This window comes from Cynocephalus volans, chromosome 13 (assembly GCF_027409185.1).
Source record: "Cynocephalus volans isolate mCynVol1 chromosome 13, mCynVol1.pri, whole genome shotgun sequence".
NCBI classification, from domain to species: Eukaryota; Metazoa; Chordata; class Mammalia; order Dermoptera; family Cynocephalidae; genus Cynocephalus; species Cynocephalus volans.
The window spans coordinates 75,579,198-75,595,303 of NC_084472.1; the positions used below are offsets into that span (position 1 = coordinate 75,579,198).

A 16,106-nucleotide genomic window follows, 5' to 3' on the forward strand; every position below is an offset into this window, starting at 1 on the left:
TTGTTTTGAGGATTATGTGAAATAAAATGCATGTAAAACTGTTTACATAGTGTCTGGTAGTAAAATAAGTGCTTAGTTAAAAAAAGAAAAGCCTTTGTAAACTGATCAAGACATGCCCGGCATAGAGTAGATATGTAATATATAGTAGATTCTTTCTCCCTTCTATTCTTAGGTTAAAAAACAAAAAGGAAGAGTTCAAGCTTAATACAGTATGAACCAGTGTGCCATGGTAGGTTTTTAAGCAAAGGAGTAACATGATGAAAATAGTAATTAGGAAAGATTAACCTGAGAACATGGCTTATAAAGTGGATTGAAGGTAATGGGGCCTAAAGTCAAGGAGGTAAGATAAAATGGCATTAAAATTAAGGAACAAAATCTAGATGCCTAGATGTTTGGATAAAGTAAAGGGATGAACCAAGAATGACTACTTAGGTTGTTAGGAAGAATGTGGTACCTGGTGTTGGAGACAGGGAAATTGGAGTGAGGATCTCTCTGAGGAAATAAGAAGAGTTTGGTTTAAGTATGTGGTGTTTTCTGTGATGGTCATCCAAAGTTTTTTTACAGTTGAAAAGTGAGACAAACACAACAGTTAGATATGGTATGAATAATTTGTGACATGGGGGCAAAGGCAACAGTAAGTAGAAAGATGTGGTTAGAGAGATGTCACCATGGAGTTGATAGTTGAGAATGATGATTTGGATAAATAAATAGATGAGTTTTCTATGGGGAATTTTATTTACTTTGTTAATGTAAATCACATGGCATCAAAATATTTTACTTATTTTGAAAGGATTTAGAGGAGAGAAATTTATCAAATTAATATTCTACCCATGTATGAGTTTAATTTGTAAATTGGGAGCAAACAAGATGCCATGATGTGCTTCACCAAATTCCTTAATAAGTTTTTATCAGGGTGAAATTATCTTTGCTACAGCAGTAAACCAAGATAGCAAAATTGTTTTAGTTGGTCAGCTGTGACTTTTTTTTTTTTTACTTTGAGGTAAACAGGTTTTAAAATATTATTTTAATAGGCTTCTGTGTTCTAAACGAAGAAGATTGGTGTTTCTCTGTATCTTATTAAAAGTAGTGATTATTGTCCTAAGAGAGGAGTGGTAATTTTTGACCGTGCTTTTCACTGACTGAGTTCCTCACACAATTTTGTGTTCAACTGCCTAGTGCGGAAATTCTGGTAACATAATGATGAGGATGCTGTTCTTCCTGACGAATGGTGCTTATTTTTTTCAGGTGGTGTGACAAGGATGACGGTCTCCCTGGTGGTTATTGTTTTTGAGCTTACTGGAGGCTTGGAATATATCGTTCCCCTTATGGCTGCAGTGATGACCAGTAAATGGGTTGGAGATGCATTTGGTAGGGAGGGCATTTATGAAGCACACATCCGATTGAATGGATACCCTTTCTTGGATGCAAAAGAAGAATTCACTCATACCACCCTTGCTGCTGATGTTATGAGACCTCGAAGGAATGATCCTCCCTTAGCTGTCCTGACACAGGACAATATGACAGTGGATGATATAGAAAACATGATTAATGAAACCAGCTACAATGGCTTTCCTGTCATAATGTCCAAAGAATCTCAGAGATTAGTGGGATTTGCCCTCAGAAGAGACCTGACAATTGCAATAGGTACTCTTTAAAAATGTATATGTATATATATAAATATCTATATCCATCTGTATATATATATAAATATCTATATCCATGTGTATATATATACACATAATAGATTTCTGGAAGAAAGGAAAGCAGTAAAATTTAATTGGTTGGGTTTGTGGGGGGGAAGGGGTATTATGTCACTTAAAGTCTTATGTTTTCTAGGAAAGGAATTTATGCCTCAACTGATTGTTTTTCTGCTAAATATAGTTTTATCTTTAGATTTGGCCTTGTTATCAAAGATTGAAGTCAGATTCTTTTTAAAAAATTTTCCTTAAGTTGAGGGCCTGCCCGTGGCTCACTCGGGAGAGTGCAGTGCTGATAACACCAAGGCCACAGGTTCGGATCCTATATAAGGATGGCCGGTTCGCTCACTGGCCAAATGTGGTGCTGACAACACCAAGCCGGGGGTTAAGATCCCCTTGCCGGTCATCTTTAAAAAAAACAATTTTTTTCCCCTTAAGTTGATATTGGTTATGCTTCATAGCCTATAATATAAAGCCTTAGCTAAATACATTCAGCAAAATACATTCTTGTATTTAATAGAGTTGGCTTATTTGAATACAAGTTTTTGAAAAATCCCATCTTCATTGTTCCCTTTCATATTAGATTAACATGGTTTTGCTTTTTCAGTCTTTGGATTTACGATTACAATATTAATCTATAATATGTATTTTAAAGTGAAGAAATCATTATCTTTTGATTTTAATCAAATGCCAGGTTGAAAAAGTATGTCAGTACTGTTTTATTTTATGCTGACATTCCTGAAAATATACTAAAGATATTGGCCATACTATATTATTTCTTAGTGATAAACTTTTTCTGCAGAGGAAGCATTTGTGTTCCTCTAAAATTTATTTATTTTTCCCCTACTTTAGAATCCTATGATATTGATGAAGATGCCAGTAAGACTTTTAATTCTTTTCAACACAATCTGACTCCTCTTCCCCGCAACCCCCAGAGGTGATAGAAAATAGATACAGCAAGCCATTTCTTTATCACTCTCCAATTTTTAGTACAGGACCCAGAGCTGGAAATGTCAAGTATTTGGCCTGTCCCCAAAGGTCATGCTTGTGAGCAGGTCATCTCCCCTCCGGTTTACCTCTGTGGCCATTGCAAAAGGATTGTGAAATAATTCTTGTGCCATTTGAAGAAGGGAGATTAGACAATGTAGATGGAGAGTATTTCTCAAAAGCTCTTAATTTGCAAGACCTATTAAAGCAAAGAAAAAGAGAGAGAAAAAGAAAGTAAAAGATTATATAGAGAACATCCTGTTTGGTTTAGGAAAATTTTTGGAAGAATTTTCAAAGGTTAGCAATCCCATCTTTTCAAGTTTTGCTTAGGTAATAGAATAGTAGTTGCCAGAGGTGGCAAGGTATGTTGTCAGACTTGGCTGTATTCAAGTGTTTTAGCTTTGAAGCTGTTACTATGACCAAACCTAGTCAGAAAATAATTTCATTGTTCAGATTCCCACTCTCTAGGTTTTACTGGTAGCCAGACAAAGAAAAGGAAAAGAAGGTCAAACTTTTGGAATTTACATAGAAATTTGAAGGATAAAAGGCCAGATTTTTAAAAGATAAAGCAGAAAGTGCCAAAATTAAGAATTATTCATATTACCACTGATTCTGTGGATATACTTTTAAAAGTTTTGTTACTGTCTTGAGAGATAGAATATTGGGATAGGACATAATGTTGGTTTAAGAGAATAGGGGTCTAGGTTTAACATCCCTAATCTGAAAATCAGATATCAGGAATGCTCCAAAACCTAAAATTTTTTGAGCACCAACAAGAGATAGTGCCTTTGCTTTCTGTTGGTTTGATGTATGCAAACTTTGTTTCATGCACAAAATTATTAAAAATATTGTATAAAATTACCTTCAGGCTATGTATATAAGGAATATATAAAACATAAATGAATTTCATGTTTAGATTTGGGACCCATCCCAAAGATATCTCATTATATATATGCAAATATTACAAAGTCTGAAAAAATTCGGACTCTAAAGCAGTTATGGTTCCAAGCATTTTAGGTAAAAGGTACTCAGCCTGTACTTTAGATATGTGAGATATCAAGCCATGTCATCAGAAATGTTAGTCACATGATGACTTTTTGAACACACTTTAAATATTTACCCATGTGTGTTTTTGTAAAGTTTTAATTTTTTGACTGGAATAAATAGACCTGTATGTTAGGTTTTATGTATATGTTATAAAATTACATATAATATATAAATTTTATATATATATAAAATTATAATACTTTATTGAAAGACAAAAAAATTCCCCATGATATCTCACAAAATAAAATCTTTGAAATAAGCTAAATTAGATAAATTCCCCTTTCTCTCTGAATCATATCAGAAAAAACTGTAATGTTTTCTGCTTCAAAGGTATTTGATTGAATGGCATCAAAGATAATTTTAAAGATTTAAAATAGCAGATATCCTAGCACGTAGTAAATGTTCAATAAATGATGCTTGTTAAAATAATTACTGTATTCATATAAAAGTGATACACAGGGGCTGGCCAGGTAGCTCACTTGGTTAGAGCACAGTGCTGATAACACAAGGTAAAAGGTTCAGATCCCCATACTGGACAGCTGCCAAAAAAAAGTGATAACTCATTTAATCCATCACTTCATACTTAATTTTTTTGTGGTGAGAACATTTATAATCTCTCTTGGCAATTTTTAAATAAAATGAGAGAATAAAAGTGATATTCATAAAAATGACAAATTAAAGTCAGAGAGACCAAATGCTTACTTCTGATGCCTTGTGTATCAGAGGAACATTCCAATTAATAAGTTAATATTTTTTTCTAAAATTTTCTAAAATTGTTTTATCATTAAATGTTTATTTAAACAATCAGTATATTTTTGTTGATGTTTTAGTATTTGTTATTTTATCGGTGTTTAAGATTGACAATTGGGATTAATTTTAACTCAGAATGTCATACATACTATTTACTTCACATCTCTATTTTGTGTATCTATTAACAAATTAATGTAGCTATAATTATTTTTAATACTTCTGTCTTTGAACTTTTATACTAGAGTTGAAATTGATTTATACATATGCATTACGGTATTAGAGTATTCTGAATTTGACTATATATTTCTGATAACATACAAAAATTCTACACTTTTATTCTCCCTCTTCTGCACTTTGTACTACTGATGTTACACTTGACATCTTTTTGTTTTGTATAACCATTAATGATACATGCTGATAGTACTTATACTTCACCATTCAGTTGTCAGACACAGGTTATTAGCCAGATTATTGGTACAGGCTAAAAGCAACTTAATGAGCATTTTTCAAAAATCATTTATATCAGTTACTAATGGACTTCCTTCTTTTTCATGCCATGCTCATGCTTTTAAGGTGGTCTAGTAAGTACTAGCCATTAAGACTTCACTCAGTACCTTTCTACTCGAATGTGTTGCAACACAGTTAAATAAGGTTTTACTGGTCAGAAGGAGTAAAAAGCATTGCAGTATATGTTTATGAGCAGTAATATCTGCTTCTCAACTTAGGGCTTATTGTTTTGGCTAAAATATTTTTGTAGCAAAATTTATGTTCAAAATATTTTTATTATAACAAATACTATACTTGTACCCACACAGTTTTGAATAATACCAAATCAAAATAGAAACATAAAGCTGAATGACTATCTTATTTTCATATTCTCTCCATTTCACAGATTTCCCTCTCCTTGTGGTCTCTGCACTTCTCTCCATCTTTGCTACTTCTTGTCTAGCACTTTCAGAGGTGACAGTAGAAGTAGGCAGCAGGACAGAAGCACTTAAGCAGAGCACACTGGAGAGAAGGAGAAATTAACAGAGCCTTTACTAATAAAACAACCCTCAAAATCAGTCTGTGTTCATTTTGTGTGCCATTCCAGTTTCAACCCATCTATAATGCTCATGACTCCTCTAGAAACTTGTAATTTAACATAAGAAAAGAGAAAGAACCAGCTAATTCACAGGGGTAGAGTACACAACATAGTCAAAGCAAGGCTGAAACTCTCTTTAGTTCCACTTCCAGTGCAGAATAAGTAACATTTAGCATAGGCAGGCTTCATTCAGTGATGGATTCTGATAATAAACTGCTCTTGTAATTTGTACAGGTTTTAAAATCCCATATTCCAAACATGCTTTCTTGTCCCCCAAAGTTAGAAAATAGCTTCAGCCCAGTAAAGACTATTGTACCATGATATAATTATACCAAAATTTTATTTACATTAGATGATTTGTTATTGATGGATTCTAATTCAATCAAATATAAGAAATTGTTAAATGGCTTTTCAATGAATTATTTTCCTGGTTAAGGAGAAGACAGGAAAAAGTGAAGGGACCAAAAGTCACAGGATACATTTATTTCTTATCTTTGAATAAACAGGTTGCCCATAAAGAAACAAAACCTATCAATTAAAAAATTTTTATTTTCTCTGTCTCTTTTCAGAAAGTGCCAGAAAAAAACAAGAAGGTATCGTTGGCAGTTCTCGGGTGTGTTTTGCACAGCACACCCCATCTCTTCCAGCAGAAAGTCCCCGGCCACTGAAGCTTCGAAGCATTCTTGATATGAGCCCTTTTACGGTGACAGACCACACCCCAATGGAGATTGTGGTGGATATTTTCCGAAAGTTGGGTCTGAGGCAATGCCTTGTAACTCACAATGGGTAAGTTTGGTACCAAGAAATCAGTTTACTTACCAGATTCTATATCCTTTTTAGTGGAGTCTGTATATAGTTATTTATTAGGGGAGAGTGTGTCAGCCCCCAAGTGGGTAAGTGTGTTATTTAGTATGGTTATAAATACAGGATCAGTTGATCAAATTTCCCCCTTACTAAAGAATAAGAAAGAAGTCAACTGCCTGCTCTTTGCCAAAATGTAAAGTGACATTTGTCAAGAATACTTCAAAATTGGAAAAGAGGTGCTGAAATATCTCCAATATGAACAGTATGTTGAGCTTAGAGTATTTCCTTTCTTAGAGAAATAGTGGACCTAATCTGTGTGGAGCACTGCAAAAACCTATTTTCTTGTTGTAAATATTTCATTTTTAAATATTAATTTCTAATAAATACCTTCTAGGTATTTTGGTGTTTACTCTTCAGCCAATATTTGATTTATTATGTAATGAAGGAAAGAATATATATACAGTCATGTACTGCATAATGATGTTTTGGCCAATGACAGACTGCAATACGATGGTGGTCCCATAAGATTATAATGGCTGTACCAGATAGCCTAGGTGTGCAGAAGGCTATACCACCTAGGTTTGTGTAAGTACACGCTATGATGTTCACACAACACAATCACCTAACGACACCCGTCGTTATGCAACTTAGGACTGTAATGAAATGAAATTTATAAATTAGCTAAAAATCTCCTTTAACAAATGCTTTGTTTCCTCTTGTCTGCCCTCTCCATCTATAAATCTTTTACCTAAACTGCTAGTGACAGATCAACACTCCAGTACTTAAAATGTATGTATTGATAATTTATTTTTCTGCCTTTTACATATAAACTGCCAGTGTTTCTCCATTATAGGAATATAGGAAAGTGACAGATGTCAATGGGGCTGTGGAGCCTTAATGCGTGGGATACCTCAGCAGCATACTCCCTCTTCATCACCACTACTCTCCTTTCCTCTTTTCCTGGACCTGGGATTAGTTTCCCCTCCCATTCTTTCTTTAGGCCCCTTTATTTCCCTTATATTACTGTTTCTTATTGAAATTCTTACAACATTGTTTTATCTGAAGGCAGATAACAGAAAGGTTAGAAAGGAAAAAAAAGAGTATTCTTGGATTATGCATAAACTGGATGGCTAACTCTGAACAGCATGAAGCTGGTTGAAGTAACTAAACACTTAGAGAATCACTGTGGGATTTTTTTTTTCTTTTGATATTTTATACAAAACACAAGGATGACAGACCACATGACCCCTGTCTAGAGAAAGGGGAAAAAAAAAACAGAAAGGGAGGAAATTTGTTTATTAAAACACCTTCATGTTTTCTCATTTAACTTTGCAGGAACCTCTTCAAAGTAGATGGTAGTATCCTCACTTTACATACATAGTAATTGAAGTTCAAAGAGGTTAATAATTTGCTCCAAGTCACACAGTGAGCAAGTCATGGATCAGGGAATCAAACTTTCTTTCCAACTTTAAAACCCAATCTCTTGCTACTATTTTACATTGTAATTGACTGATAGAATATACCCTCTTTGTGATTTCTTGAACTACTAAAACAGTTTCTTGGCTCATATAATAGACCATATTGGATTAGGAATAGAAATATTAAACTAGAGAATTAGATCCATGGTTAGTGTTTTTTACTTTGCTAACTAATTAAAATAACTCCAGGAATATGAAATAAATCATTGAAGGGATAAAGCTCTTAATTAAAGGCAAGGAGTTTGGAGTAATTAAAATCACAGATACTGATTGGAGAAGAAATGTATGCAATAAATATTACTGTTACTATTTTCTTTTGTTTAATATTGTTTAATTTTAAAAAATGATGGTGCCAAACTTCATTGTTTAAAAACTTAATTAGTACTAGTTAAACGGGCTAACTTTTCATAAAGCTTTGCTGGTCCTTGGGCCTTTTAAATTATTACATAGCTCAATTGAAACCTAAGCTGAATTGTTATAAACTATTTGCTTCAAGTTGTTCTTTGTGCCTGGCATGGTTTGTCCTTTTGTGTACTAACAAATATAAATGTTATTCTCTAAGTTTTGCCAACCATGATCACAAAGTGGCTATGTGGATTAATTTTCACATTTCACTTTGCTGTTTAATTCCCAAGTTTTTGACAGCATAGCTATTAGAAAGGAAAATGTTTAAAAGAAAGTGTAAAATAACAAGGTGGGAGGTGGGAGTGGTGGATACCTAATTAAAATTTTATCCGATGCCTGTTTATATGATGAGGGAGCTTTTTTTCCTTAGGGGATATGTTTAATTGCCTTGATGAGGTTTTCCTTATTTCTATCCTTCAAGGAAAATAAATTGATATACATGGAAAGAGAAGAGATAGATCACTTGGGGAGGTGGCTCTTGGGACTTTATTTTCTTTGACGTATATACGGAAGTAGGGTATTTTATTTTCACTTAAACTTAAATGATTAAACCCAGAAAAGAAATCATGTCTTCTGGTTTTTAGTGGAGATTATCAAGTTCTGGATAGCTATCCATGTTTTATATTGGATCTGTAGAGATGGAAAATAGTTATTTGGGGGAAGAGACACTACAAATCTATTAAAAAATTTATTTTATTTGTTTTATTTTTAATTTTTAGAGAATAAAAAGATGAGGGAGAAATGTGTCCGTAAATTATAAAGATATCAGTTACTGATTTTTCACCTTCTATATTGTAATTTAGCAGAATTTCTCAAAATCTTTGTCTTGGTGGAACTAGCAGGATGTTAATAGAAGTTACTAAAAAAAGATTTGTGACTGTATAAGGCTAGAAAGTATTGGACTAAATACTATTGAGATTTCATCATAGTGGAACTTCTCAGAACTCTGAAAATGTTGAGATTCTATGATTCCCACATAGCGAGTAATAGGAAACATAGTTTTCCAAACTTGTTTGAAAATGCAACCATTTTTTTGGTGGCGGGGAGAGGATAGAACAAGTCATTGGACTGGTGTTTCCTTGGACCATACATTGGGAAATGCTTGGTTATGCCCTATTAGCTCTTAGATCATTACTTGTTAGCCCAAAAGGAAACAGTAAATTATTCTATATATGAACCACATTTTGCATAGATTTTCCTTCCACTCCCTAAAATTTATAGAGTAACACTGAACCTGGTCTCATTATTCTCAAATCATTCTTCTCCATTAACTAAAGAGAGAAAATATGTGTATTTCTCCCTTTTTAGGGCTATTGCTTTGTAAATATAGAGATTACTTTGTGAATCTCTAAATTTGCCAGTTGGTCTGTATAAATTTGTAAATTTCTTCATCATGTACCTTGTGATTTGGCAGAGTTTACTAATATGGATTATATTAGTTGAAATTAATCATTCTATATAATTGGATAGAAAAACATGACTAAGAATTAAACTGGTGTTATTGCATTTAATTAATTGCCAAGATTTTCACATTTCCTGACTCCAACCATAAAATCAAGTGTATTGATGGCTTTTTTTTTTTAAACTTCAAACATTTAGAGAAGAACATCTGTTGAGTGATTGAATGCTCATTTCATATAGTGCAGTTTCTGAGCTTTTTTGGAAGGGAAATTTGTTCCCATGTTCTGAGAACTTTTCAATTTATTCTTAAGGGTCATTATGTTTTAAAAATAATGAGAATATATGAGCTGATAACCTATTTCTGCCTTTCCAATTATCTACCCTCCCTGCTCCCCAACACCCGTCCACAGCCATCATTCTAAGTAACTATTTTATAAGGGACACATGCACAGGACCAGACTATTTTAAAGTCCCGTGGTGATGTTCTTCAGGAAGTCAGAATGTTCAAAGGCACTTTAACAGAAAAATTGACTTAACAAGATCACCAAGGAAATGCCCAGTTACCATGAAGGCCATTTTGGATGGCGCTTCCAGAATTTAAAAGATTAAAATTTTTCTTGAAGTGTTTTACTTTCACTGTTTATATTGCTACAGATTGCAGTTGAATTCATAAATTTGCATTATAAAACCAATCAAGTATCTTCATTATGAGAATTTATGTCCATAACTTTGATGTGATAATAATGACGTTAACTGAGAAATAATTATTATTTAGAAAAAAAATGCTTAAAGTAAAAGTCCCTTTGACTCCTAATCATAAATATGTTTTATTAGCTTATTTTAAAAAGTGACATCCATAGTTCTTGAAAATGAGGAAGTGTTTCTGTCAGTCGGCATTATTGATTTAGAGCATGTTGCCTTTAATTTTAATTCCAAATAATAGTAAAATCCAAGGGATTTCTTAAGTTTTTCACAGGCAGTTAGGCCAAGCTTTTTCCTACCTTTTCACTGCTGAGTATATCTGAATGATAGCTGCTGCTTTGTGACACCATAGAAATTAGAAAAATATTTCCTCCAAGGAAAGAATACTGAAAATTAAACTCTAAATTTCAGAGGTTTATAGCTATATCAATATTTTGTTTGTACTTTATTTTGTAGCCATCTTCCATCTGAAATCTTATAATTTCGATTTTTAATTTAAAAAGGAAAATAACCCACAAGTATTTAAAAATAGTATTGTGTCACTTTTGAAAATCAGTAGAATTTATCTAAAAGGAACCTGGAATTTTAAGTTATTTTTGTTTATATTTTTTTTAAGTTCATGAGAAGCATTCTTACGGTTCATGTTTTTATTTTTTTCTCTCATTCCTTATCATTATGATTGGAACCTCTTTTAATTTAATTTCTCACACAGTTATTAGCATAATAATCTGTTTCAGGATTGTCTTGGGGATCATCACAAAGAAGAACATATTAGAGCATCTCGAGCAACTAAAGCAGCACGTCGAACCCTTGGTGATTAGATATATCAGATCTCCTCATTAGACACCTTAGAAGTCAGGAAGCATGAAACTTGTGAACTGTTCAGTTCTCTTTCCAGATATCTGCTGAACAAAAAAAATCCTACTATGCTGACAGTTAACATTTGTATCTGATAAAGTATGTAAGATAAATTTAGATATGTGTAAAATTTCATTCATAGAAAGTAAGCAAAAGCTAACATCTCTCATCAAAATCATTAGTTACAATTTTAAGAACTGTAAACAGTTTGGTAGTTGAATGAGTAAATATTATTGGACATTCTTAAACTGAACATTACAAATCTGCCTACCATAGTGGTTACACCAGTCTTTGAAGACTCCTGACTGGTTAGAAATGTCTAACCCCATCACCCCAAACCCTTTTTTTTTTATGTTTCCTAATCTTATGGTAGTTTTGTGGTAAACCTAAGCTCCTAAGTGATTTTAACTGAGCTTAGCAGTTACATTGTTGACTGTTAAATGGATTATTTAACGGGCACACTAACTAGAGCATTTGTATATATATTTGTGATCATAGCATTAATTCTTTTTCTGTTATACCCTGCATACCTTCAAAATCAGAAGATGTATCCTGCCATTTCATTAGTGAATTGTACCTAGATTATGTGTGTGCCCCTTTTGTATGATGTCTCTAGAATGCTATAAGCAGCTTTTGGGGTAAAATGTATTTGTTTTAACTGGCTTTATGTCCTAGTGATTTCATGACTACAGATAAATTTTGAATTATCATATCATATAACATAAAAATTGTCTGGCTTTAGCAATTAATGCCTGAAATTATTTTGCCCTGCAGTTGTCATGCCTATATAAAACCTGTCCCAGTTTGCTTAAGTACACAAGTGATTATGTATTCCTGTTGTATGCTAATATTTCACAAGTGTTTCATGCATCCTTTTTTAAAAAAAACTACTAACCAGAATAATATAGTAGCTACTCATTCATTCTGCTTTCTGCTTCACCTGTAATAATCTTTTAGGACTGCTTCTTGATTTTTCACCTATCTTTTAATGTAAGCATTAACAACCAAGACTTTCATAAAAGCACTGTATCTTAATCATTTGGGCCAAAATCAAAAAAGGAAAACATTGATAAGTGTACTAGAAACTTGGGTTGTTTTATAGATTTATTCTGGGGGTTCTGAAGTTTGGGATTGAAGTTCTGTGTTGACCATTTTATATGTATTTTATCTCAGTTGTATGTGCTTTCATGAAGATTTTGCATACAAGTGGGCATTCCTTCAATTACTTTTTAAAAATTGGGTAATTTTGGTTAAACAAAAAAGTCAAGTATTGAGGGGACTTGGTCATCAGACATTTTACTGCTTTCTTGATGTGATGGGAATGAATTTTCCTTCTCAAATGGGGTCAGTATCATTTCCTATTCATATGTTCTCCCATTCTTTTGTTACTTTTTTGTTGGCATACATTAATCAAAATAGCTGTACTTCAATGAGGCATGCAGTCCTTAGAGTCTCAGTGGAAAGGACGTCATACTATTAGTGACCATACTTTATATATCAAAGAATGGTTGCTGGATAATTTTATTATCTTTACCAATAAAATACTTTTTGAAAATACAAAATCAGGCTGCCTGCTTTGCTCTAGTTCTGTCAACAAAAAGGATTTAGCTATAGCTTCTTTTTGCCTTTTCCCTTTTATTTTAATAGCAATCTTTTGTTTATCTCTTTCAGGCGCCTCCTTGGCATTATAACAAAAAAAGATATCCTCCGTCATATGGCCCAGACGGCAAACCAAGACCCCGCTTCAATAATGTTCAACTGAATCTCGTAGATGAAGAGAGAGAGGAAACAGAAGAGGAAGTTCGTTTATTGAATAGCACAACTCTTTAACCTGAGAGAGTCATCTACATTTTTTTCTCCTAAAAAAAAAAAAAAAAGGAAATATAAAAACCAGGCTTTTGCAACATGGTTTGCAAATAATGCTGGTGGATTGGAGGAGTTGTTTGGGGAGGGAAGGGAGAGGGAAGGAAAGGAGTGAGGTATTTCCCCGTCTAACCGAGAGCAGCAAATCAACTCCTGTTGTTCTGCACTGGATGCGTTCAGCTAAGGATGTGCCGTGATAGTGCAGGCTTGAGCCTCAACGGAGATGACACCAGAGTCCTTGGGCACCTGGCCCGTTACTCCAACATTGCAAAGACATGTCATCAGCCCCTGTTTCTGGAGGGATTACTTTGAATTGAGCCATCTTTAAAACTGCAAGGTCTTGCCCTTTTTTAATCAAAACAGTTCTGTTTAATTCATGAATTGTATAGTTAAGCATTACCTTTCTGCATTCCAGAAGAGCCTTTATTTCTCTCTCTCTCTCTCTCCTGAGGTGTAACAAAACCTCTTTAAATTGGTGTACCCTTTTGAAGCAGTCCTTTCTCATATTGAGATGTACTGTGATTTTACTGAGGTTTCATCACAAGAAGGGAGTGTTCCTTGTGCCATTAACCATGTAGTTTGTATCATCACTTAATGCTTGGAACAGTGCACATGCACCACAACAAAGGCTAACCAAACAGGTAAAATCTTGAATGAAGCTTGAATGAAATCTCTCAGCTTGTGTGCTGTGTGGTTCAGAATCAAAACAATGAAACTTGACTTTAAAGGATAAAGAGTTTTTTTTTTTTCTCTCAGACTTTATTAATAATGTGACCTGGTCTTATGCAAATTTTCTATTTCTAAAACTACTACTATGATATACAAGTGCTGTTCAGCATAATTAAAATGCTGCTGCTTTGACAGTAAAGAGAAGGAAGTATTCTGTTTAGCTGTATCTGATATTAATTGCATGTTAAAACACTGGAATTTTTTTCTTGAAATTAGATCAGTCATTCATTCTTTCCTCAAGATATTTCACTGCTGACACTGAAGAAGAAATGTAATTCATAACTTGCACTAAATGTATATTTCTTTTCTTAAAAATTTACCATTCTTATTTATATTTTTATGGATTAAAATTTATAAAATACAAATCAGTTAATATTGCACTTAAATAGTTTTACCTTTTTAATGTGATTTTTATAGACTAATTCAGACTTACAAATATGGAGATGTGAACAAAGTTTACAATGAGAACAAGGATTTAAAAGAGCTTGTGGTTATTTCTGTATGATCCAGTGTGTACATAAACCTTTTCTGATCTTTCACTGCCATCTCGTAGGTTATGTCTTCTGACCTGTTCATTTTGACTCATCAACTGGAAAGCTGAAACACTAAAAATTACTTTGCAGATTAAAACCAAAAGTTAAATGTGTTAACCTTTTTTTTTTTTTAGAAATCAAAAAAATGAAAATAATAGAATTGCAATGGTAGCAGTTAAAATTTTAATCTGAACATAACCTTCAAATCTTTGGGTAGGTCACATTCATTATTTGAAGTATTTAATGATGGTTGAAAAATACCCATAGTGCACAGTTTTGCAGGACAAATTAAAATATAATAGAATGTGTTGGGTTTTTCTTTTTAGAAATGTCTGTTTTAGTCATGGTCTTAATTTACTATTGGCAAAGGCAGTTTACTTGAACGACTGGCCTAAATAATCTGTGATTATGCAGTTTTGATAGGAAAATGAATTTTGCAAACAGACTTTTCTGAAACAACTAGCAATGAACTGTTTTTATATTTTGGAAGTGATTCTTCACTTCCTGCTTCTTAATAATATACCTGTAAGGTCTGTAAAATCACATAAGATCTGTAAGATTTTGAAGACTTATATGATCATGAAGCCATATGAGAATAACGATTAAAAGTTGAGCAAAATTTGAGGAATTTCACGAAACATTCTTATCTAAGCTATCTGCCTAAAAACAGTATTTTGTCCTCATTACTAACCCCCTTTAGCAGACTTCAAGTTTTCTTCATAGCCACTTCAAAGTTCTTTTGCCCATCCAGAGGGAAATCCTTTCTAAATGATAGTTCTATATGTCTCTAACTTGTCTTAAGCATATTTGTAGTGTGCAGTGCACTGCTACAATATGAACTTCTTGGCGTGGCTATTGAGTAACTTAACTGCTCGTCCTGAGTTACAAGCCGTCAAAGGAGAAACTAGTTTCTTTGCAGATAGCTTCATACATTAAACTTCACATGGATTTTGTTTTCCATATTTCCCTTTTTGATTTCAGGTTCTACTTTCATTGCCCATCTTGCTTCAGAGACTGACATATCAGGGTGGATATTAAAGGATTAATTTTCTTCTTTGGCATATCTCTATCCCTGGTGTGTCTTATTGCTGAAATACAGGAAAAGTGCTATTATTAGTGCATTCAGTGGTTTTCTTTGGTATTATTATCTGTTCCATTTTTCTTTCTGATACATCGAAGTGTGTCTGCTTTTCAACCAAACGATGAAATAGTGGAGACCATGAAATACATGTGCCTGGCTAATTGGCAAACTAATTGACCAATATAATAAGTATAGCGCCTTATTTGAATACCCTTTTTGAGAAGGTATGATGAGAATGGGCAAGGGTGTCAGCATCTCTCCTTATTAATAATTGTTTTCAGCTTTGGTTCATGAAGAATGCTTAGTTTGTTAATCTGTGATGTTGCCTAGAGCTGTATTTATCTGTTTTTATTTATACTAGTGTAGTAAAGCTGCATATCATTACAGTAAAATGATTACTGTGATGAGTTAATCAGAAAATCTATTAAAATCTATATGACAATGTGTGGTTTGGCCTTTAATTGTATCTGTAACAGTCCTCCCTTTTTTGCTGCTGTGTGCAGTGTAGGTCAATATACACTTGGCGCATGCAGTCTCAAAGGGGTGATAATTATAACACTTCCCTTGGGTTACAAAGCCATTTCTGTACTTTGCAACAAGGAGCAACGGAAGAGTAGATGCCAGGTTGAACAGCAGAATGTGCATACTGCTAGCAATAGTTTGGAGCTCCCATTTGTCAGTGAAAGT

The 16,106-nt window shown here is 33.4% G+C and overlaps 1 protein-coding gene across 7 annotated transcripts in view; it reads left to right on the forward strand.

Moving 5' to 3' along the window:
* CLCN3 (chloride voltage-gated channel 3) overlaps positions 1-15,848 on the forward strand; it is a 95,122-nt gene extending 79,274 nt beyond the window's left edge. For 6 of the 7 annotated variants that reach the window (XM_063076593.1, XM_063076596.1, XM_063076594.1 and 3 more), the window contains 3 exons: positions 1,246-1,644; positions 6,135-6,351; positions 12,885-15,848. In XM_063076593.1, the coding sequence (XP_062932663.1) occupies positions 1,246-1,644; positions 6,135-6,351; positions 12,885-12,975 (707 nt within the window). In that variant the 3' untranslated portion in view covers positions 12,976-15,848. Of the gene's footprint in view, positions 1-1,245; positions 1,645-6,134; positions 6,352-11,092; positions 11,169-12,884 lie in introns of all 7 variants that reach the window. The other variant, XM_063076599.1, reaches the window with a different exon arrangement.
* Positions 15,849-16,106: the final 258 nt, after the last annotated feature.